The sequence below is a fragment of the Anopheles gambiae genome, chromosome 2 (assembly GCF_943734735.2).
Source record: "Anopheles gambiae chromosome 2, idAnoGambNW_F1_1, whole genome shotgun sequence".
In the NCBI taxonomy this organism is placed as follows: domain Eukaryota; kingdom Metazoa; phylum Arthropoda; class Insecta; order Diptera; family Culicidae; genus Anopheles; species Anopheles gambiae.
Window position 1 is genome coordinate 64311005 of NC_064601.1, and position 24570 is coordinate 64335574.

The 24570-nt window shown below is 41.0% G+C and overlaps 2 protein-coding genes, 1 long non-coding RNA gene and 1 pseudogene across 5 annotated transcripts; 1 reads left to right on the forward strand and 3 right to left on the reverse strand.

The window, feature by feature from the left end:
- Nucleotides 1-1991: 1991 nt before the first annotated feature.
- Nucleotides 1992-3526, reverse strand: LOC133392215 (putative nuclease HARBI1). 2 transcript variants are annotated; one of them, XM_061651763.1, is made up of 4 exons: nucleotides 3408-3526; nucleotides 2897-3329; nucleotides 2380-2521; nucleotides 1992-2317 (listed from the first exon to the last, which is right to left on the reverse strand). In XM_061651763.1, the coding sequence occupies exons 1-4, from the start codon at nucleotides 3518-3520 to the stop codon at nucleotides 2022-2024; spliced, it is 984 nt and encodes a 327-aa protein (XP_061507747.1). In that variant the 5' UTR covers nucleotides 3521-3526; the 3' UTR covers nucleotides 1992-2021. The 2 variants fall into 2 exon arrangements, with proteins under 2 accessions (XP_061507747.1, XP_061507746.1); XM_061651762.1 differs by having other exon boundaries at nucleotides 2897-3520.
- Nucleotides 3527-9993: 6467 nt separating this feature from the next.
- Nucleotides 9994-15264, forward strand: LOC133392213 (uncharacterized). Its single transcript, XM_061651754.1, has 5 exons — nucleotides 9994-10311; nucleotides 10383-13267; nucleotides 13329-13811; nucleotides 14989-15063; nucleotides 15130-15264. The coding sequence occupies exon 2, from the start codon at nucleotides 10739-10741 to the stop codon at nucleotides 11984-11986; it is 1248 nt and encodes a 415-aa protein (XP_061507738.1). The 5' UTR covers nucleotides 9994-10311; nucleotides 10383-10738; the 3' UTR covers nucleotides 11987-13267; nucleotides 13329-13811; nucleotides 14989-15063; nucleotides 15130-15264.
- LOC133392217 (uncharacterized) lies at nucleotides 14543-15246 on the reverse strand. Of its 2 annotated transcripts, none has more exons than XR_009765544.1 (3): nucleotides 15128-15246; nucleotides 14987-15055; nucleotides 14543-14899 (listed from the first exon to the last, which is right to left on the reverse strand). It is a non-coding gene; the product is annotated as an uncharacterized LOC133392217 (long non-coding RNA). The 2 variants fall into 2 exon arrangements; XR_009765543.1 differs by having other exon boundaries at nucleotides 14965-15055.
- A 5401-nt stretch (nucleotides 15265-20665) lies between the features above and the next one.
- Nucleotides 20666-22258, reverse strand: LOC133392216 (uncharacterized; annotated as a pseudogene).
- Between the last annotated feature and the right edge of the window lie 2312 nt (nucleotides 22259-24570).

Consider the following 24570-nt stretch of genomic DNA (forward strand, 5'->3'; position numbering starts at 1 on the left):
GTTGTTGAGCCAAAAGAAAAAAAAATATTATGTATTTAAATAATCTTAAGCTATGTACACGTGCTAGACAAACACACGGTGGCAAGCGAGCCACGGAGTCATGTTCCAACAGGAACTGAACTAAAAGCAGATTTCCAGGACAGCCGGCGCAGATCGCGAATGGTACCTCCACGTGGGGTGTTATATTGATTGAACACCTACCAGTATTACGCATTATTATTATTTTACATTACGAGAATTTACAGTACTTCACCTAGAGCACCACATATACTGTAAAAACTTTTAAAAAGCATAAAAATCAATTGCCGATTGTTGCCCATTTATTAGCATCGGTACAGAAAAAGGTTAAGCAAATATTTCATTTCAGGGAACGGTCAGAACCTCTTCGCATGCGATTTTGCCGCAAGCTTTTGTATGGGATTTGGCGGCAAAACCGCATGCGGCGAGGTTCTGACCGTTCCCTCACGAATCGACGGGGAAACGAATGTTATCTGTCAATTTTTAGTGCCTTCTCGCTCATACAGTGCCGAACAAGAAAACATAACCGTTGTTTTTACTGTTACTTTTTATTTAAAATTTAAATGTTAATCCACTTAATTCTATGACTCCTGCATTTTTCTAATCTTCATTTTTTATACTATAAAAAAAAACTCTTATTTCTCTATCTACATTCATAACATTATCCACTATATGAAACAAATTAGTTGCAGAAAAAAACAGGTTTGTTGTTTTTGTGTGTCACTGTTCGCGGACACGCGCGAAAACGTGAAACAATAGTAATCAAAATTTCCAAAGAATGAAAACCACACCATTCGATCACCCGTTTTTTGTTTGTTTGGTGTGAAGTAAAACGAAAGACCGTGCAAAAATTGATAAAAATGCCTGTAAGTAATCTAAAACATGTCATTGTATATGGTCAACATACGGGTTTATATATTATTATTCACTGATTTAAGGACAAGCGCAAAACTACAACCAAACGACAGTTTGAGGTACTTATTGCCATGATTGAAGGTAATGAAGGTGTAGCCGGTGATCGTATCAAAGGATCTTGTAAATTTTGGCAGGAAGTGACGGTAAAACTCAACGAATTGGGACCCCCTATCAAAGATATATCGGGATGGAAAAAGGTAAATTACCTCTATTTGATAAGTGCTTTTTATATTGCAAAACATAAACGCGTTTTACTATTTTAGGTTTGGGCGGATTATAAATCTGCTTTAAAAAAGAAGCTTTCATTTAATAATGCGGAATACAGATCGACCGGAGGGGGACCGTGCTCCTTGCGCAATTTTAATGCCCTGGAGCAGAAAGTTATTGAAGTGCTCGATATGCAACGTTCAGTGGTGGGAACACCTGACGTACCATCAATGGGTCTAGTAGAAAGTGGAGATTCAATCGAAAATGAATGTTTGAATATCAACCCGGAAGTAACAGAGCTCATTACATCCGGAGCATGTAATCGGGACAGCGAACATCAACCAACTTCTGCCCAAATAATTGACCAAGAGGTTGAAATCGAAGAGGTTTCTGTTACTACAGAACCAGCTCGTAACAGCAGGCGAAAGAGACCCACATTGGCGGAGCAAAACTTGTTGGAGTTGCGTAAATTCAATGTGATACAACAAAAAATACTCAACGTTAAAATCGAAAAACAAGAAACAAACAAAGCTAGGTTAGAAACTGAAAAAGAACATGCTAAAAGGAAATTTGAACTAAAACAAAAGGCAATGGAAATGCAACATGAATTGGCAATGCAGGATTTTCAACTGAGGAAGGAAATTGCCGAAAAAGGAGCTAGAGTTAAAATATGCTAAATTAGAGCAAATTAGTAACGCAAATCAGCCCAGGCATTAATTACTAAAATGCTTAAAAGTTTCATGGTTACCCGATTTTATGAATTAAAAAATATGCTCAGAATTCTCAAAACAAATGAATCGCATTTGATGTTTCAATTTATTCAAACCATACTGAATTTCACCAAATTTTACTTTTTGCGCATAAAATAGCATTTATTTTTGTCAAATGTCTTCTAATAAATCTGTGAAAGTTTGTTGCCACTCTATATTATTTTCAATACAGATGTTATGCAACGCACAACATGTGTTAATAATTAGACCACTTCTTTTAGGATCGTAGTTTAGTGCTCTGTCTGTCCCAGCGAGACATCGAAACCGGGATTTCCAAACGCCTATTGTCTGTTCTACAATCATCCGACCAGAAGAGTATTTTTTGTTAAATTCTGCCTCGGCGGATCCTTCGTCTGGGTCTCTGTGCGGTCTTACTAGCCACGGTTCTGATGGATACCCAGCATCCCCTTTAAATAATAAAATGTCTCAAAACGATGCAGTGATTTAACAGCATGAATGTAATTATTACCCAAAATCTTATCCCTTTGCCCGCTTCTGTGCAATCGTTGGAAATATTTGCGCACAATGCTCACTCGCCATATGTGCGCATAGTGATGTGATCCAGCAAATCGTGCATCAACGGCTCGTATGCGTGTTTTATGGTCACACACCTTAAATAACAATAATGAATATTATTAAGCTTTAATGCATTAGTGATCGGTTAATTCAACAAAAATCCAGATTCGCTAACGAATGACACCCCGGAGTCGTTCGGAGCCCTCCACAGCCGTTGGAGTGATCGAAAAAGCAGCCGCTGAAGCCGCTGAAGCCGCTGAAGTCGACAGGAGCCAGCTCCGGCTGCCGACTAGTTCTAAACTGTTGCAAACGGCTCCAGCGGCTCAGACAATTCCGAGGGCTTACGCTGCCAATTAGCGACTTTGGGAGGCTCTGCACGACTCCAACCGGCTTTGAACCGTGAGTACGAATCCAGAAATCCATTACTGAAAAGCATGTTACATGTACAAGCTTTTCAATTCAATACTTACAATCAATGTGTTAATGCTGTAAAATGATTTCCTATTCAGGAAAGTAAGCGGACGTTCTTGCGGTTTTTTAATTTTAACGTGCGTTCCATCTACGCACATCACGACGTTCTCAATACCGCTTTTCAAGAAGAAATATTCTTTAGCTTCCTGTCTTTCTGATTGAGTCATTCGCAAATTTATCCAATCCCCAACTAATGAGTGGAGTGGTCGTAAAGTTCTTCTCAAAACTTTACTAAAAGTTGTCGGAGCCATTGCGACATGGAAATCTTTTCCTACGCCATGCTGATATCTCCCAGATGCGAAGAATATTATACATGCCGTCAACTTCTCTTTTTTTGATATTCCATGCGCTCTGCGAGTGTCTACCGAAGAATCAATACCATCAAGCAAATCCATGAAAATAGATTTCGATATCCTAAAGTTGTTAACAAATCTGTAATGTAATTGCCAACGAAGATAACGACAATCAGATGATAACGTTAGCAAAACAGTTATCAATTTATTTACGTACGCTGTATCCGTTAAAGCAAGAGGATCGGTATTATATCGAAGATTCCTACGATGTCTTTTCAATTCCTGCTTTGCCTCAGCTTCTACGTTTATACTGTTATAAAAGAACAACATTTTAAAACAAACAATATACTTTGTGTTTCTGTTCCACAAGTTGTAAAAATAAACGAAAGTCTGTCAACATGGCGTAACATTAACCCTGCCATTTGCAACCAAATTAACATCATACTCCAAAAAATCCTGTCAACTTTGAAAAGTTATAACTTAAAAACGATAGCGAGTTGAACCAATCTATACACAGTTTTAGAAACTGTATAAGTCTTTTAAATTATCTTCAGAATATTGCATCGATATTCCATAACGCATTCAAAAATGATAAGCCTTCATAGTCGCTGGCTACCCGGGTAGCCCAGTTGTCTGAAATATGATGTTTTTTTGGTTGCCAGTGACAGGGTTAATAGAAGCTCCGGCAAGATTTCAAGTGCTGTATATAAACAAAGAAGTGACACATATGGGTAAGCAAAGACATGCTGTATTTTGTATGTGAACACTTGAATCTGGAGGGTATAAATGTATGTTTAAATGAACATAATTCATTTTGTACTGAGCGCCGAAACGGATTTCGTCGAACGTAACCCGTCCGGCAAAATGAGTGTATTTTTTGAGTGATTTGAGTGACGCTGTCGAAATACAGTGTCTCTTCGACGAATGAGTTACACCCTCGCGCGAGCCCTCCCCCTCCCCACCCGTAACGCACGGTGCGCTCTGCAGTTCTCAATGTGTTTGTGTTCTTTCGAGCCATGCTACCAACACATGTAAAGATAGTTGTTTCTTTCGTTTTTCGTTTTCTTTCATGCACTTATTCTATAACTAAACACAAACACTGTCATTTTTTATTACATTAAACACTTTATTGAAACATAAAGTACACACTAAAGTACACATTTAGAATCCAATGACGTCATACCGGGTCGAGCCAGGCTGCGGGAAACTTGTCGACAATCTGCGTTGACTCTGTTCAGCAAATTCTTACCTGTGGATCCACGCACTGCATGTGCGTCTGTGCACACTGTTTATTCACTGCACACTTCACCAAAACACACCGGCGCACGAGACTTATAACGAAATACGCATCAATGCACAAACACTGCGCGCGGGACTTTGAACAAAACACGCACAACCATCTCCGGCAAAGCGTCGCGCTGTACTGGTGGTTTTGCACGCGTAGGAGGGGGGGACATACGGAGCGATGGTTCGATGCTGTAGTGTAAGCGAGACAACACGATGTGACGAGCAGCTCCAAGTTGAGCTCGCTGAAAGAAGACACACACACATTCACAGACGGCTCGTCAAAGCACGGTATTTGTATTGGTGTTAGTGAAGCGCGCGTGTAAAACAGAATGCGAACTCTCATCGCAGCGCGCTTCTCCGTGCTTCCTCAAGCTTCCTCATACCCCTCGGCATGAATCACTCAAAATTTGGGGTCTCATTGTTTGCGTGGAATCCATGCTCTGGCCGACAGTGTCCCTTCGACCAATGAGTTACCCACTCACGCGAGCCCTCCCCCACCCCACCCGTAACGCACGGTGCGCTCTGTTGTTCTCAATGTGTTTGTGTTCTTTCGAGCCATGCTACGAACACATGTAAAGATAGTTGTTTCTTTCGTTACTCGTTTTCTTTCATGAATAGACACGATCGCAAATACGCACTTATTATAAAAGCAAACACAAACACGGTCATTTTTGGTTACATTAAACACTTTATTGAAACTTAATGTAAACTTTCGTCACACATTTAGAACCTAACAAAAACACACATCAAGTCGTCGTCCTGCTAAGTACGACCTCCATCCAGCAAACACATATCTGTGAATAAATGGATCCTTACCTGTCGATGCCCGCACTGCATATGCGTCTGTACACACTGTTTTTTACTTCACACTTCATCAAAACACACCGGCGCACGAGACTTAGACGAAATGCGCACCAACGCACAAACACTGCGCGCGGGACTTAGAACGCAACGCGCACAACCATCTCCGGCAAAGCGTCGCGCTGTACTGGTTGTTTTGTACGCGTAGGAGTGGGGGACATACGGAGCGATGGTTCGATGCTGTAGTGTAAGCGAGACAACACGATGTGACGAGCAGATCCAAGTTGTTGAGCTCGCTGAAAGAAGACACACACATTCAAAGACGGCTCGTCAAAGCACGGTATTTGTATTGGTGTTAGTGAAGCGCGTGTGTAAAACAGAATGCGAACTCTCATCGCAGCGCGTTTCTCCGTGCTTCCTCAAGCTTCCTCATACCCCTCGGCCTGAATCACTCAAAATTTGGGGTCTCATTAAGTTTCAATAAAGTGTTTAATGTAACCAAAAATGACCGTGTTTGTGTTTGCTTTTAGAATAAGTGCGCATTTGCGATCGTGTCTATTCATGAAAGAAAACGAGAAACGAAAGAAACAACTATCTTTACATGTGTTCGTAGCATGGCTCAAAAGAACACAAACACATTGAGAACTGCAGAGCGCACCGTGCGTTACGGGTGGGGTGGGGGAGGGCTCGCGTGAGTGGGTAACTCATCCCGTCCGGCAAAATGAGTGTATTTTTTGAGTGATTTGAGTGACGCTGTCGAAATACAGTGGATGGTATTATTGAATCCGTTCGTAGCGGCGGCGTACGTCCCGACACTCATTTTCCTAACGTACTAGATGGTTGCTACAGTTATTCACCGCGGCGTTGTAGGAGCGGGCTCAAGAAATGAGTTGCCATCCCTAGAATTTCATGTGAGCGCCGTACGTTCCCGCTACGAACGGATTCAATAATACCAGCCAGTGTCTCTTCGACGAATGAGTTACCCACTCACGCGAGCCCTCCCCCACCCCACCCGCAACGCACGGTGCGCTCTGCAGCACGGTGTGTTTGTGTTCTTTCGAGCCATGCTACCAACACATCAAAAGCTTGTTGTTTTCGCTTTCTTTCATGCACTTATTCTAAAACTAAACACAAACACGGTCATTTTTTATTACATTAAACACTTTATTGAAACATAAAGTACACACTAAAGTACACATTTGGAATCCTTCATACTCACGAATGACGTCATACCGGGTCGAGCCAGGCTGCGGGAAACTTGTCGACAATCTGCGTTGACTCTGTTCAGCAAATTCTTACCTGTCGATCCACGCACTGCATGTGCGTGGACACTGTTTATTCACTGCACACTTCACCAAAACACACCGGCGCACGAGACTTAGACGAAATGCGCACCAACGCACAAACACTGCGCGCGGGACTTAGAACAAAACGCGCACAACCATCTCCGGCAAAGCGTCGCGCTGTACTGGTGGTTATGCACGCGTAGGAGGGGGGACATACGGAGCGATGGTTCGATGCTGTACCCTCCTGACAATGGCACTCAAATTCTCTCATTTTCTCATGCGCTCTCTGTCACATTCGTAGTTCGATCTCCCTCTTCTGGGACTTAGCGTTCCGAACGTGCGGTTTTGCAACGGTCATTTCGTACCAATTCGATCTCATCACCTTCTCTCCCCTCCGACCCCCCTTTTTGATCCCCGCTTTGGGGCTTGCAATTTTTTGACATGTCAAGTGAATGTGTGATGGTGAACAAAAAATTGTGTAAACAATTGTCAAATTGTGCAGCGTTGTGTAGTGATTTTGTGTGCAGTGCTTTTTTCGCATTTTCAGCATTATATCTAACGTTCTGTCTTTAAATTTGAGCAATTTATATAACTTTCAACTTTCATCATGTCTTTGAGTCAGGATACAAATATTTCGCGAAAACGCAAGCGTTATCTGGAGAAGTACGAGCGCCAAACGGAGGCAGAATGGACACAACCCAAATCTTATACATCGACCGAAATTATTCCAATGCCATCTACCTCAAATGGTAAGTTAATTAAACGAATATAGTATTTGTTATGTATTTTAGGTTGTGCTTAATGCTACGATACAACTTGGAGGCCACATACTGCCGTTTGAATCGGCGTTAGGAAGAGCAGTTTGTTAGTGTACAAGCTTCTAGCGCAAGCATGTCATCAGTGGGCTTGTGTTATGAAATATTCATATTTGGAGCATGGGAGGAATATTTTTGTGGAAACATGAAATGAAATTGTGTGAGCGGAGGAAATCAGTCCGCGATTACGCGTGCTATTTGTTTTAGTAAGCCGATCAATTGGTTTAGCGTCAATGTTCTCTGGCTGATGATAGAAGATATGCTGATATGATAGAAGCTGGCAATGTGGTAGAAGATAAACTTTTCATGAAGGAGCATTACGTGACGCGTAATCATACACTAAGAGGCATCGCTTTCTCGCAAACGAAACAAAAACACACTTCTCGACGCACTTCTCAAGACCATTCCAAAAGCATTAGGAACGGCAAGCGCTTAGTGCGACCTGTGGCCGGAGTTGATCTGTTTGGTCGCGGATTGGAAGGAATAGCTTTTCTTCGTCCGCGTATAGAGAAGCATCTCCTTTAAACGCGATGATATATGGCAAGATTGGAATGGAACCAAGCCAACAGCTGCCCGGATAGTCCGAGCACGTAAAGCTTGTTAAGCAGCAAGACTTACGTAACGATGTTAAAAGCAGCTTTGATACACCGCGTCGATCTGGTCCTGTGGCAGAGGCAGACATACTCAACCAGATTGGCGGTGGTTGAACGTTTCGACCGCATGAGAAGTGGGCCATACAATAGCAGCGCGAAACCCTTAGCGCAACCGCAGCATGCCTCGGTAATTACGAGCACTAAATGTATCCCGCAGCACTTCAGCGTTGTGTAGCGGGCGGGAATTCTTTCGAGCACAGGAACTTCGAAGGAAAGTGAGCTCTGAAATTTAAGCGAAGTATAGCCACGATCGAACTCTCGATCGCCCTTTTATTATGAGCTAATAAGACGAGGTGGTGTGGCGGGTTCTAGTTCGGGTTGTGCCATGAGGTGTACATCGTCGTCAGAAAATTGGGTTGGTGGGGGTTCGAAGCTCGGGCGGATCATTTGGCGGAAAAAGGCATCATGTGATCGATCGTTCCACTGTCGGTGCCGTTCTGTCAGTTCGGTCATTGGTGTTTTTAGGTGTGCGTTGAACCCTATGAGGTAACTATGTTGACCGTATATAGTTGGCTGCGGGTTCTAGGTTCGCCTTTGGACAGCACGCGAAGCACGTGTCGTCGGTGGTATTATGTCATTGGAAGCGACAAGAAACAAAAAGGGTCGCTTCAGTAGTAATAAGCCAAATCCCGTCCGTTCTTGGGGCACCGAAAAGATTGAATTTTACAAATTGTAGATGTACAATTGTAGACTGTTACTGCTAAGTCCATTGCATCTGATAGAGCTGGGAAATCTAACAATTTTTGGCTAGCACCAGCAAAGTGTGAGATGTACGGTGTAGTGAACGGTGCGGTCAAGGCAGGTGTATCTTTGTTTTACAAAAAGGTTGTTTGTTACTTCAAATTTTTATTTTTTCCTGATTCTCTTCCTGTGCTTTTTTCTAAGCCCCTCGATGGGTCTAGAGAGAAAAATTGTTCGAGCCCGTTGGAGCGTATCCTTTTGACTCTTTAAAAAATTGACTAGCGGGAGCCCGCTTTCGCATGTGTAGCTGCCATTTCCTCTTCTACGGACAAACCGCCGTACACGATATGGGAAGGGATATCCAACTAAGGATGCCCAGACTCTCCGCTGTCAGTGTCTGCTCCGTCAATCTCTTCCGCTTTTCCTGACGGTTCTGGCGATGCCGTTGCCGAAGTCTCGCCATCCTTGCCATGTGTAGAGCCCTTTTCGTATCATGCCGGGCCTGCCGGACAGCGTCTGGCTCGGATCGATTGTCGGTTTTCTCCAACTTGCCTTAGGTGCGCGTTCTTGATACCAGCAGCGTTGGAGTTATGAAGTGATGCACTTGGCGGCTTCGCCACGTGCCAAACAAGTATAGCATATGCATTGTCGAGTAAGCGATCGGCACGAGCAGACTGCCTCGTATCTAGCGAAATGAATTTGGGCTACGTTAGCCCATTTATTTGCTATGTTAGTTGATATACCCGCTGTTTGGCCACTCACTGTTTGGGGGCTGTATTTGGGATCAGATGGATAGTAAACAATTTTTTTGTATTGGTGAGAATTATTTATAGAAGAACATGCTGAGCATAGTTCATCTCAAATACCTTAGGGTATGCTTTTTTTATTCAGTAGGAACGGTTGAAAAAGGCTGTATTGCCCGCAATACCATAATAGCTTTATTTGTTCTTCGTGTTAATCATCAAGTTCGTTAAAGGTAAAAGATGGGTAAATCAGCTATAGGTTCAATAGAGTCAGTTTTTGTTAAGTATGTTTTCTTTTACTACTGAAAAAGGGGGAATTATAATAGTTGTTCTTAACTATTTCCAGGACTGTAAACATCACACAAAACTAATTACGTTGTGTTTTTGTCTTGCCTTTTCAGGTGAAAACAATGTATATAGTAGCAGTACTTCTGGTGATGGTTTCAACTTGCCTAACATCTATCCAACTAACAACGATTTACTTGAAGGTGACGGTGAGTTAGATCGTACTAACCCTTTTCCAGCTATATTTTTAGATTCAGATAGTGATCACGGGGATACCGATCGCGGCAGTGATGATGAAGATATTACGGCGTGTTGGGAGGAAGCCTGGGCCTTCATGGGTAAATTATCACCCATTGAAGGCCTGAGAACATGGGCTATTGTTAAAAACGTGCCGCGAACGACGCTCAATTTACTTTTGGCGGTCTTGCGGAATTAGTATCATTTAGACGTTCCAAAAGATGCGCGGACATTCCTCAAAACCCCCACCGAGGTCGGTTTGGAAGTACAAACGATCTCGGGCGGTGAATTTTGGTACCAGGGGATTGAGACGGTCCTACGCAACTATTTTAGGTAAGTGCTTATAAATTTTTATTTATTGGGTTGCATAGTGTTCCTAATTTATTTTTTTTCCTTTCTTACAGAAATACCATTCCCGAACACGACACTTTAAAAATACAAATGTCGATCGACGGGCTTCCCCTATTTAAGAGTTCCACTAAGCAATTGTGGCCAATTCTAATATGGGTGGAAAGTTTGCCTGAGGCTCCGGTAATGCTTGTCGGGCTTTTTTGCGGACAAACTAAACCGGGGCTGGTGGAAGAGTTCTTGGGCCCACTAGTGGAGGACTTTAATAGACTCCAAGAAACAGGCTTGCGGTTCGGTGACAAAGTGGTACGCTTATTACCAAGCGCATTTGTCGCCGATTCTCCAGCGCGGGCATTTGCTAAAGGTATGCAAAGTACTATTGTTATGAAAATTAAGAATATTTTTTTATTTTATGTTTTGTTTCTTTCCAGGTACAGTTTACTTTAATGCAGCGCATGGGTGCTTAAAGTGTACCTGTGTAGGGGTACACCTCAACTCGGAGCACAAAATGATTTTTGAATCCGTGGACGCCGAACTGCGTACGGACGACGGCTTTAAACAACGAGTAGACAAAGACCACCACAAACCATGGCGATCACCATTAGAAAAGCTCAAAAATTTTAATATGATCGACGGTGTTCCCTACGAAGGTCTCCATCAGTTTGATCGCGCGGTGACCCTAAAGCTTGTTCTAGGGTTATACGAGGGAATTTTTGAAAATTTTGACAAGTGGTCACCCCGACAAAAGGAAGCCGTGAATACTTTTTTGATAAAGACACGGCTTCCTTCGGAAGTGAATCGCCCTATGCGATCCTTCCGCTTTCGCCATTTTTGGAAGGCCACCGAATTTCGGTCCTTCCTTCTTCATATTAGTATTGCGGTCTTGAAGGATTTTATGTCTTTTGATGCATTCAATCACTTCTTGTGCTACTTTTGCAGTGTGACGATTTTTAATTCAACGGCACACAAGCATCTTTGGCCTCTTGCGGAAAAGTTCTTATACAACTTTGTAAAGAACTTTCCGCAGTATTATGGTCGAGCCCATATGACCAGCAACGTCCACAATCTCCTGCACGTGTCAGGAGACGTTAACATGTTTGGAGCGGTTCCTGAATATTCCGCATATCGGTATGAGAATTTTCTTCAAATTGTACGCCGATATGTGAGATCGGGCACGCATGTAGTAACACAGGTAGCCGGCCGTATGCAAGAAATTGCATCAGTGCAAGTGGCTACCAATCGTGTTACTCAAACATACCCCCGGTTGAAGGTCAATGGTGCCGGTATACACGTAACCGCCGATTTTGTCCTACTGCCAAACTTTAAGGATCAATGGTTTTTAACCACCGAAAATGGCATTATAAAATTTTTAGAAGCGAAGAGGATTTCTTCGCTGTTGTACACCGTAATTGGAATCCAGTATGAAACCTGGACGGAACAGTTTAGTGCGTCGGTAGACGGTGATCAGTTATCGTCTACCGACCTACACATCTATAAGATAGATGAAAATGGTCCGTCCAGGTCGGTGGAAATACCACATTATGCGATCAAGTGCAAATTTGTTGCACTTCGCCTACCCTCTACTTCCTTTAAACATCCTGATCCGCAACTATCTTCCAGTCTAATCTCCTTAACTCCCCTTCTTCATACTTTTCAATAAACTAACTGTATCAATTAACATATTTCATGTAACCCGTCACTAACTGTCCTGTTTTCTGATTAACATTTTTATTAATTTATTATTGCCTATATTTTAAGTTCTATTCCTTTTTTAATTTATATGATCGCATACGATGTGTTTCAATCACTATACTGGATCTTTGTTGCCCGATTTAACGTGGGCCGACCACTTTTACCGCTTTGTGCATTATAAAGCTCACAATGGTCATTTGTTAAGGTTTTTTTTAATAACATGGTTTGGCTAGATTAGTATATTAACACGGTTAGGTTAAGTAGTATATTAGATAGTATTAGAATAGCAGATTTTTTATGGGGAGCCAATGACGATTGTTGGTACATAGCTTTATGTTTGCGATGCGGGGCCCCATGCACTGTAATGCCCGCGTTTCCGCAAGTCTTGTACTAGTGAGGTGTTGAGATCTCTAATTAAGAGCTACTGTGTCCTCGTGATCATGGAAGCAGGATTTTTATGGTAGGATATGAGTGATGGTTGTTTTAATTCTTTAATTGTTTAATTTTTTTTTTGTCTATTTGGATTCTACCCATTTCGACTAACAAACTAATACACTAACATGCTCTGCAAAGGGATGGGATCCGAAGCCCCTTTGAGGGATAATAGAGGCTCTCCCATTCAACTCCTATTCCGACACGTCCTTGTCGTGCAGAGTGTTAACATGTGCCAGCCAAGCTACGATACACGGACTAGTTTGCAACTACTCGGGCGGATGGTGGCACATGGCAAATCGGAAAGGGGATTGTAAAGGAAAGTAATTGGGATGTTTCAATGCCTGGCGGGATAAAATAAATTAACACAGGGATACATTAACATTAAACAAGGTGCAAGAGACATTTTATTTATAAGAAAGGGAATTATTATTAAACAGTTTAAATATGCTCGTGGGGTTCATTTTTATGTTCCAGGAAACTTTTTTAACATGAAGTATAACGACAGTAGAGGAAAGATGGATCGATAACGAGTACTGTAAGTTAATGTTTATAATTAAAGTCAAAGGACTTGCGTGGAACAAATTGATGTGACATTCATAAGTTTTAAACATGACTTAATTCTTAACATTTAAGAAATCGCACGGCAAATGTTCGTGTTTAATTTAGTTTATTTTTTATTTTACTTTTTTAGGTAACCAGACATCAACTTTACCGCGAAGACTGACTTTATTCTGGCGGGGAAAATTTATAGTTCCTTCTCTCATGCCCGGTGTGCACCCGGATGCTTTTACCGTTGATTAAGGATATCTACCAGGTGAGTAAATCTTGTGATTTAATTGACTGATATTTAACCCGGTTCGTCACTTTTCTCCCAGTAGGGTATTTGCGTCAAATCGAACGGTGCTTCGTGCTGTGAATGCGGCTCACTTTGTCAATATCGTACACAACTATAGAAACACGCCATCACGCAACTGCCACGAAAACAAGCACTAAAATAACCGAATTGTTGGGCCTAACGAACATGATGGTCCAGTGCACCACAATGGGAGGGTTTTTTTGCTAGTGCTTTCTATTTCATGATGTTCTCGAACGTATACCACATAAACAATTACATCGTCAGGCAAGTACACTTTGGAGACCACGATTCGAAACACACTCTAATGCAAATATGTTTTATGTATTTTCAGGTTGCAGTATATGTCATGTATGGCTGGATTCCTGTAGAAGTAAGAGGTCTAGCAATCCGTGGCCAGACTATCCAAGTAGATGACATTAATCAATTAAAACTATGAAGCTGGATATGCTTTAATAGACTCTCTTACAGAAGGCAAAACCTCGAAGGAGTAATTATCTATTAGGTAATATCTTTTCACAAAACATGATAATATAAATTGGCCAGTCGCTTTTGTCGCATTACTAGCAATTTCATTAAAAATGTTTGTAAAATGTCACTTAACTAACATGTCCATATAAAATCGTATATAACACTTATTAATCGCTATAATCAACTCAAAGTATGTTTAAAATATTTCAAATAACTAAATATTATTAAGAAAAAATAATAACACAACCATCGAACGTTTCATAATTCATTTATTATTCTACTTGTCTTCACATTCATAACATTATTCGCTATTCACTTGCAACACCAAACTTAACTGTTCGCAACTGTGAATTAAAGAATGCACAGCCAGTGCACAACTTAAGTATTACTTAAAATAGTTAACATTTCACAAATTCTTTATCTACACCATCAAAATTAATTTCAACATACTTTTTGCCCACAACTACATTAAGTACTATTTAATATATAATTCTTTTGAATATTACATTTCTTTTTTTTCGAGTATTGCCCTCGGCTAACACTTTTGACCACTCCGGTCCTTTTTGCTGCTATTCCTGCATTTCGTAACTTTGTACTGAAAAATTTCTCTACTTCCGAATAATCTCTGCTCCCTAAAATTTCCTTAAATAGCTTTAAAACATGTACATATTTCCTAAATTCAATTTTAGGTCCGCTGCGACCGATTCCGCTCCAAGAGCACTCAGATACAAAAATTCTATTAAAAACTAGAAACAGAGCGTCATGCAGCCTTGCTTTAATCCCTACCGACTTGATCCTTTTCATGAGACCTGATTTAATCGATCGGAAATGCTCTGTCACCACCAAATCCTGCTCGAGCTTGTCCAAATCTACTTTGGATGAAATTAACGCGAAAGCTTCTTCAATTACTTCTTCCGGCACCACATTTTCAATAATTGACCGAGGCTGGATTTGTTGATTTAGTTGCATTTCCATAAGCTCGTCTAATTTCATATTTGCATCTAGTATCAAATTTTTTAAAGTATGTAATTGTTTGGCATTTTCGTTAGCAATGCTTGTGCAATTGCATTCTTGCCCGCATCCACAGCTAGTAGCTCCCACATTCGAACCGCTCATGGTAACCTGCAATTATGTTATTTTTAGTTTTTCATTTAGTTTCAATGTAAAGTAATAGTTGAAAAACATACAATTTGATTTCATCCAACTTACAGGTTTTACAGGTGAACAAAATTAGCAACTCCCGATCGAATTGCACACAACAACCACCCACAATCACAGCTGTAAAAGTAAGTATATGAGTTTTGCATGTCTTTAAAATGTCTTATTTTTAATATTTATCTCCATACTTACAGGTAACACGGATAGGTAGCAAGGAAATCAAGCTTGTACACAGAAATCTACACAAAAACTGGGTTTTATAAGCGCACGAAAAGCGACGCGGCTATCTTTGAATAAAAAGTAAACAAAAGAGTTTCGTTTTAATTTAATTTTGACAGCGGGTGTGGTGATGGCTTGAGCGATTTGGAACAATCATTCTCCGGACAGGATTCGATCCGATCCGTGACGTCACTGAGCGCCGGTTCATTTAAAGCTTCTTCTCTGAGTTCTGCTTATACCAACAAGCAAAGTTGAAGCAGAGAAGAAGCTGTGGCGGTTTCCATACAAACTCTCTCTGAGATTGTTGAAAGGGTAGTGTAGTGCGAGACAACACGATGTGACGAGCAGATCCAAGTTGGTGAGCTCGCTGAAAGAAGACACACACATTCACAGACGGCTCGTCAAAGCACGGTATTTGTATTGGTGTTAGTGAAGCGCGCGTGTAAAACAGAATGCGAACTCTCATCGCAGCGCGTTTCTCCTTGCTTCCTCAAGCTTGCTCATACCCCTGGGCCTGAATCACTCAAAATTTGGGGTCTCATTGTTTGCGTGGTGGGATGATGTGGTACTCACTGAGACTTGGCTCGAGCCCAGCCTTCCCACAGCTCTCCTATTTGGCGATGCGTATTGTATCTATCGATGCGATAGAAATGCCGCAAGCAGCTCTCTATCTCGAGGCGTTGGAGTACCAATTTCGGTGAGTTCCGCTCTCCGCTCTCATGCGCTTCCAGTGATTGCGCAAACACTTGAATTCGCTTGCATCTGCATTCAGCTCCCGACGTACCGATTATACATTGCTGCTGCCTACCTTCCTCCCAACCACAGCACGGACGAAGGAAAAATAAATGCATTACTGGACACCGTTAACAGCATTTGCGACACACTAGGTCCAAACGACAGATTCGTGCTCGTGGGAGACTTTAACCAACCCGCTCTTTCCTGGATCGCCGGCGCAATTGAATCATGAAAACCCTTTTGTGTTTTTTGAACCTCATACTAGTTCAGTTCGTAGCGCCCAATTCGTCGATGGACTGCACCAGAATGCGCTTCACCAACTTAATAACAACCGAACGGCTTAGCCAAAGCAGAACATCATACAACATCACATCAAGAATTAGGCATGCTCGACTACAGTCGCACTAACTTTTCGATTCTTAATGATCTACTGCAATCTTCTGACTGGTCATTCCTTGATGGAAACCCGGACGTAAACCATGCACTCGATATGTTCAATCGGAAATTTGCGGAACATTTATCTGCCTGTTGCCCTATAAAACGTCCACGACAGGGTCCACCGTGGGGTAATGCTCAATTACGCCGCTTAAAACGAAACAAATCTTCCTGCTATCGGTTTTATCAAAACAGTGGAACACAACAATCGAGATTGCGGTTCATCGCTGCACACAATGTATATCGAAGCTATAATAGACAACTTCACTCTCGTTTTTTGATCCGTATACAGTTCAGCTTAAGAAGAAAACCGAAAAAATTTTGGTATGTCGACACAAAACGGAAAAACAGCTCCCTGCCAGCTATAGTTTCCTTTAATGGAACAACTTCGTGTACCAAAGAGGAAACCTGCAATTTATTTGCTGATCGTTTCATGAGTTCGTTTGCCACTGAAGCTCCTGGCTTCTCATTGGATGCTGCTCTCAACAACGTGCCCTCCGACGCTGTCGATGTTAATGTGCGTGACATAAACATCTCCAGAGATTCTGTGCTAAAGGCGCTCAAGCAGGTCAAACCATCCTACAACCCTGGACCTGATGGTATTCCAACCGCAGTTCTGGCCAAATGCAGCGAAGTTTTGGCCGGACCTCTGGCTCGTATCTTCACACTCTCGCTCAATCAGCGTATGTTTCCAGCAGCATGGAAATCGTCCTACATGTTTCCTGTGCATAAAAAGGGGGATAAGAGCTTAGTGGAAAACTACCGTGGCATTACTACTTTGCCTGCAGGTGCTAAGGTTTTTGAAGTCGTCGTCCAGAACTCGCTCTTGAACTGTTGCCGCTCGCTGATATCAACACGCCAACACGGGTTCTTCCCTCGCCGCAGTGTGACCACCAATTTGGTGGAGTTTGTATCTCACTGCCATGCTGCATTCGCTTCGGGAGCCCAGATGGATGTCATCTATAGCGACCTTAAGGCTGCCTTTGATCGGGTGAATCATCGCTTGTTGTTGGCGAAGCTTGCTCGTCTTGGATTCTCTGCCTCTTTAGTGGAGTGGTTCGAATCTTACCTCACCAATCGTCGATATCGCGTCAAAGTTGATTGTATGACATCTAGGGAATTCGTGAGTTGTTCAGGCGTGCCACAGGGTAGTAACCTTGGACCCTTGCTGTTTTCTCTATTTTTCAATGACGTTACTACTGTAGTAAGGGAATCTGAATGTTTATTGTATGCGGACGATCTTAGACTTTTTTTTCCTGTGAGGTGTTTTGGTGATTGTTATGTCCTGCAAGCATCGATCGACTCTTTTTCCGACTGGTGTCTGAACAACGACCTACAAATTTCTGTTGATAAATGTTTGTCCATGTCGTTTCACCGTTCTAATTGTCCAATAGTGTTTAACTACTGCATCTCCGGTACACAATTACAACGACACAGTGCAGTAAAAGACTTAGGAGTTACTCTTGACCGTAAACTTGACTTTCATGTGCATCATAACGAAATTATTGATAGAGCGAACAGAATGCTAGGATTTATACGCAGGCAGTCGAGAGAATTCTCCGACCCACATTGTCTTGTCGCACTCTACAAATCACTAGTCAGATCCATCTTAGAATACTCCTCAGTAGTTTGGTGCCCATCGTCGTCGTTATGGTCGAATAAGATTGAGTCAGTGCAGAAAAAATTCACCCGTTTGGTCTTACGGTTCACACCCTGGCGTAACGTAGCAGCGAGACCTAGTTATCATGCCCGGTGTTTAATTTTTGGACTCGAATCTCTCGCTACTCGTCGCGAAACGGCGCAAATATTGCTCATGAAAAAAATCATCCTAGGAGAGATAGATTCACCGGACCTTTTAGCTAGAGTTAATTTCCACGTACCTGCTCGTATTTTAAGAAACTTTAGGCTACTAAGAGTTGACCAAACTAGACGTGCATATAGCGATAATGAACCTTTGACTGCGATGGCTATCAGATTTAATGCACATTATGACTCTCTTGACTGGAATTCCCTAATTTAACCTATTTTTCTTGCTGTGATACTCTGTGTTATTTATTTTGTGCTGATGTTACATTGTACCGTGATGCTTTATGTTATTATAAGTTTAGTTTATAAGATCAGTGATAAGGCCAATTATGGCCAATCACTTAACATTTACAAATAAACAAATAAATAAACAAACACTAACTCTATGGGGCGCATTTTAGACCTTGCATACGGAAATTGGTCAAGCGCAACAACTTCTTCGCTCATACGCGTCAGCGAGCACCCGCTGCTGCCAACCCAGGCTGCATATGACAGCCAAAAGACGTCTTTCGGTAAAACTTTTCGTCTTCGCGTCGGACTGCCGATAGTCCGACTTTTTAACGATATGGTTAGACCGATTTTGACAGATATGGCCAGATGTCATTCAAGTTGTTTATATTTTTTATTGACGGTGTAATGCAATGTCCAAAAATTACTGAGTGGCCTACCACAGTGCAAAAAAATTGGCGGACTCTTTTTTCTCCCCCCTCTTTCCACCGATCTTTTTCCCCTCACCCTCTTTCTTCTTCTTTCTCCTAGGTTGTCCCGGTTGTTCCTCTCGAGCTCATTTTGTTTACTTCGCTTTTCGCCTTCGCACAGTTCGGCTATTCTTTGGTTCGGTTCGGTTGTGTTTACTTCTTCTACTCCTCTTCATCTCATCTGCGCTGCACACACGCTCCTTTTGTTTGTAAGGCCGGTGTTGGTTTATTTAGAACTTTTTCTGTGTTTGTGCTTGTGTGCTGAGGCAATTCCAATTGTTTAGAACTCCTGCATGGAACAAGCGTGAGGGAACCTGTTCATGCGTGTACAGCCGGAGCCACGGTGTCCCGATTATCTGGTTCAGCTCACAACGCTTTATAAACGTGATACTTCCAACATGGACAGGTGTGTTTTACCGTGCAATGAAAGATGTGACTTTTTTCACACCTTCATCTTTTTTTTTGTTTATCCTTAGCGCCAAACGACCCAAGCTACTTGGGTCGATTAAAAATGGAGAATACAAATTGCTCCCGTTAAACAATAATAGTAAGTTTTTATTAAATATGTTTTGTTAAAAATCATAATCATTAACATGAAATTGCATACATTTTCAGATTCAATAAACAACACCATACCTACCACAATGCTTCATCCGCAATTATTGAATGAGCTTTCATCGTTATCGTCAGTGTCTATCCATACTGGAAGTCAAAACATGGCTCGCGAGAATGCTTCATCGTCAAAACGTGAGAAAGTGTTTTAGAGTGTTATAACAAGAACTATAGTTAACAAATATTTCTAGAAACTGTATCAAGCGATAAACGCAAGCCGGTTTCTCGTACGAATAATGCAATGGTAGACAATGTACCGTCCACATCGATGGTAGTTCGTTCTTCTATGGATCACTTCTCGTTTATGGAAACAACTGCATCAACTTCGGGTGCTTGTCAACGAAAACCTAAACGTATGTCTTAATTTTTTTAATAGTATATTATTTGCTGTAAAATACTATATGAACGTTTATTTCCAGCCCTTTCATCTACTGCTTCAATGGCAACGCAAACGGATTTTTCTAGTGGACAGAACGTGGGATTAGATGCCATACTAGAAAAATTAGACACCATGCAGAGGGTGCAACAAAGACAGGCAGACATGTATCATAAGAAAATGCTGGATATGGAGAAGCAGCAGAAATTAATACGAGCACAGTTGGATATTTTATCCGACAAATTGATTCCACGGCCAGGATTTGTTGCGGAATCGTCGTTTGAATGGGAAACGTTGGGGACCAGGGAAGAACTAGATGGACTGGAGGAAAGATTGGGGGAACCAGAGTTCAAAAAAAAAATTTATGGAATTTTTAGATACAAAGCTGCCGACCGACAGTTCAGAAGCTAGACTCCATGATATCATGGACATTATATTCAAAAAGGATTTTGTAACACAAGCCAACTGGACAGGATTAGGACCAGATAAAGTTTGTTTTTCAAATTATGAAAGGGTTATTCAGATTTTTAAATTTATAGGAACATGTCATGGAGTTTCACCCACGGACCAAAGAATCAAAACATTTTTCCAAAATAAGTTTAAACATTCAAAACAAAGACTTAACATGGTGGGAAAAGTTAAAACTGTACCTCATAGACGCAAAGTTTAGTTTAATTTATGTTTAAGTACTACTGTAATCCTCAGTTTAGCTTCAAGCAGATAGCAGAATTAATGGCTTTTTGTAAAATTAAAGCTTTTACCCAGTTGCGTATCATGTTCCTATTATAGAAATATTAAAGAATTCAAAGAAATGTTATTATCTTTTATGATATAAAAAACGAAATAAAATGTACGTTCAACAAATATTTATTACTTATTTCATATTACTAATGTGTGAATTAAAGGAACGAAATCGAATGCATCTTCTTGAGCAAGAGGTGCCGCAACTAATTTACATTTTATATCGCTGATTCCTAGTCTAAAAAAACTTTCTTCTAAATCATTAGTACTTGTAAGGATAACTGAAACTACTAGACGAGTAAATGATCTTTTTGCTGATATTTCTATTACTCCGTCTTGCATGATTGCTATACCGAATTGACAAACATATCCTGATTTTGTCAAAAACCATTCGTTGCGTTGATCATTTTTTAAACAAAAAGCTTTACGAATATGAAGAGTAACTGTTTCTCCACGAAGATGAATAGAAGGAAGAGTAATTTGTTGATTTGTATCTTGTGTATGATATGCTTCGCTTTCTGTTATTCTATTTATAGCTTGTTCCAAGCATTTGCCCCCGCTTCGTAATGATTTTTTTAAATGTTGAAGCTCATTTTCAAAATCATATGAGGAGATTGTGTTAATGGGGCCAAAGTTTTCTGCTTCTTTGAAAATATGTAAGAGATTATGTACGTTACTTGATATATATTCCATATAGTGTACTGTACAGTTTTACAAAAAACTGAAGTAACTTATTTGCTAATGGCCAATGCTCTTTGTAAACTTCTGTAGACAGCAATGTAATGCTGCAAAAAAACAGCATGAAGTGATTATATTGTTCTTCAGGAATTGAGTCCTTAAGAACGACAAATGAACCATAAAACAAAAATGAAGCAAACTCTGATCCTTTCCAATGTTTGATGTCAAAAAGTGGACGAAATTTTCTATGGATCTCAGCAGGAAGTTTGATGTTAAGTAACTTAGCTGTAATAAAGTTGATTTGTGTAGGTGTTAATTTTTTTCTTACACCAAACATACCAAACATCCAGGCCATCAGCATTCTTTTTGTTATACCTAAATCTATCAAATGCAGAGAATCTGCCACAATAATTTGTATGATGATGTCAAACTCATCTAAATCCAAAAGAGGTGAATCTAGTTAGTGATGATCACCGTAAGCTCGGTTTTTGAAACCTTCATGTGTTCTATCTGGGCCAGCGGTGTCCGAGTATGCGTTTCTTCCATTGATCCCTTCCTTTTCCTTTCGAAGTGCACTTTAAGCAGCCATCTAACGAGTTGAAATAAGCAACACCTTTTGAAAAAGAAAAATGGTTATACAAAATTTGTTACCCTAATGATTTTTAAATATTATTTTATTTGAATAGTTACCTTTTATAAAAGCTCTTGCAGGAGAATCGGCGGAGAATAGCACGTAATTTGATGTTAAACTTCTTGTTTTTTACAACCACACCATTTTTTGTGAGAAAATTAACCTCATCTACAAAAGGTCGGAGAAATTGTTCTATGCTGGTTGGTTTTGTTGCTCCACAATAGATTGAAATTGGCATGACTGGTATTTCCGGCATTCCATGAATGTTAAATAGAATAGGCCAAAATTGTAGATTGTTGCTTTTGGCAATCGGCAATCCGTCTATTGACATCCGTTCAGTAAAATTGTTTTATCAGCTTCAAAGTTTACATCGCTACAAATTAGAAAACATAACGATATGTAATACTTATACATGAGAATGAATTTGTTTACATCCAGAAATATTACCTTAACTCGTTGGTGAAGCAATTTTGAATCCCACGATACCAATACTGTCCACCTTGCACGGTAATAATTTCCGAAGAACGATTGCAGTTGATTTTTAGCAAAGTTCTAGCATCTTTTGGCAATTTGCAAGAACTTACTTTACCGATTATACCCATGACTTGTTCGATGGAATCATATGTTTGATTTGTAGACACCGCTCACGTTTGCAAAGCTTCTTTTAGGGAGAATGGTTCGTTTGATGTTTCTTGTTCCTCGTCAGGCTTTCGAGATAATCGATTACAGCCTCTTCTTCCTCAGCGTATGCAGTAGTTTCATGATCATCTTCAACATAATCATGTTCCACAAGAAAAATGTCGTGTGAAGATGTAGCACCAACATCTGGCGTATGTGCATTATCTGTAAAGCAAAATAAACCATGTTTAATAAAAAGTACAAGCAAACTTCATGATTTTCATCATACCATTTTCTCTTTCACTGGTATTATTTTCTTCTAGCTGGTCTTGCTCCACTATACGGTTACGGGTACGATACAAATATGAGTTGAGCCGAATACGCTTCGAGAATGATTGGTCCATCCTGTTTTTGATAAAATCACGGCTAGAAACCACTAGATTATCGCAATAACGTATGTTTAGATTTTGTTCATTTGCGCGCGATTGTGGTGTGACAGCAGCGACATAAACACAGACAGTATGGACAAAGGAACAACATCAACAATATCAATATTGGCCTTGTGTGGTATAAAACTACAAAATCTTTTAATTTAGTATGAATTGTTATAATAATTGTTTGTAAAATAACTTTAAATAATTTTACCTTTTATATTGAAGAAATGGCTTGATTTATATGTATAAAAGCCCAAAAAACGATTAAACTCTTCAATGTGGTGTTATAAATCTGCTAAATTGATCTTACGCGCTGTCATTTGCAGCCTTAGAATAGACTGCTATCACCCACCGCTCGAATTTGATTTGGAAATCACAGCATCGTCTATGACCCTACTAGCAATGAGAATGTAAAAGTATGCGTCTTTCAGGCGAGGGGCATGAAGAAGCAGGGGGAGACGGTTGGAAATACGCGGAATTACGCGGCGGCGAGAGCGTGTTTTGCTTTCTACACAGTTTTCGCACTCACACAATCACACATGTGTGAATGTGTGCGTTCACTTTCAGCCAGCGCGCTCAGTTTGGTTTTCTCGCAGCGGCTTGCTGGTGTCGGTATCTCGCTCGCACTAGTGCAGCGAGTGTTCCTCGTGCGTTCCCTTTCTTGCTACCACACAAAATCGTCAGTACAGTTCAAGCCTTCGCAGTGTGAGGCCGCGCGCGTTTTAGCCTAAGTCCCAGGCGCTCGATGTAATTTGAAATGAAGTGTTGAAGTGTTATTTTTTTCAATTCACATTATTACGGCCTCGGTCGTATTTTCAAGTGTTTGAAGTGTTGTGCGCATTGAAATAAAGCAGCGTTAATCTTTCATAATTCAACATGAATATGTAAATTATGCTGCTTTATTTCAATGCTTTTTTTACAGTATTCAACATACACAACATACAGGCAGTAAGGCGGGTGCTTGAAGTGACGATTTTTTTTAAATTATTTATAATAAAAAATATGTGTGGTTTTGTGGCAAGATTGTGGTTAGCGATGTGTGGAACTGTGCCTTAAGTTTCAATAAAGTGTTAAAATATCAAACGAGTTTGATGTGTATAAGTTTTATTTCGATGCATGCGATTTTATTACGCTGCAAATCAAAGTGAACGAAAGCGCACAGCGCACAACGGGCAACGAAAGAAACGAGGGGGAGGGGGTGTCCAGCGCAACGCGCAAAGTGTGGCAACAGCGCAGCGCAAACCGAAAGAAACGCGAAAGAGCAAGAACAGCTGATCCGCGCATCCAGCGCAGCGCGAGAGGAAAAAAACGGGAGGGAGGGGTATCAGCTGATCAGCTGTTTTGTATCGCGAGAGCGCCCCGTGTAATTTGAAGGCATGCGAGAGAGCGCTGCGCGCGCTCACTCTCAATTCGGAAAAAAATCGCTTCCGTTCGACTATGACGGCCAATACAAAATCGACCAAACCCCTTCCCCCTGTTTCTACATGCCCCTCGCCTGTAAATTTCGCTCTCTTTGTCTGTCGGGGAATCACGCTACCACTGTTATGGAAATAAAGCTCAATTACGCACGTGCTGACCATACTAAACTCAAGCGACTGATCTGCTCTTTCAACCAATCCTTTGAATGCTCAAACTTTACATCCATTGACCAT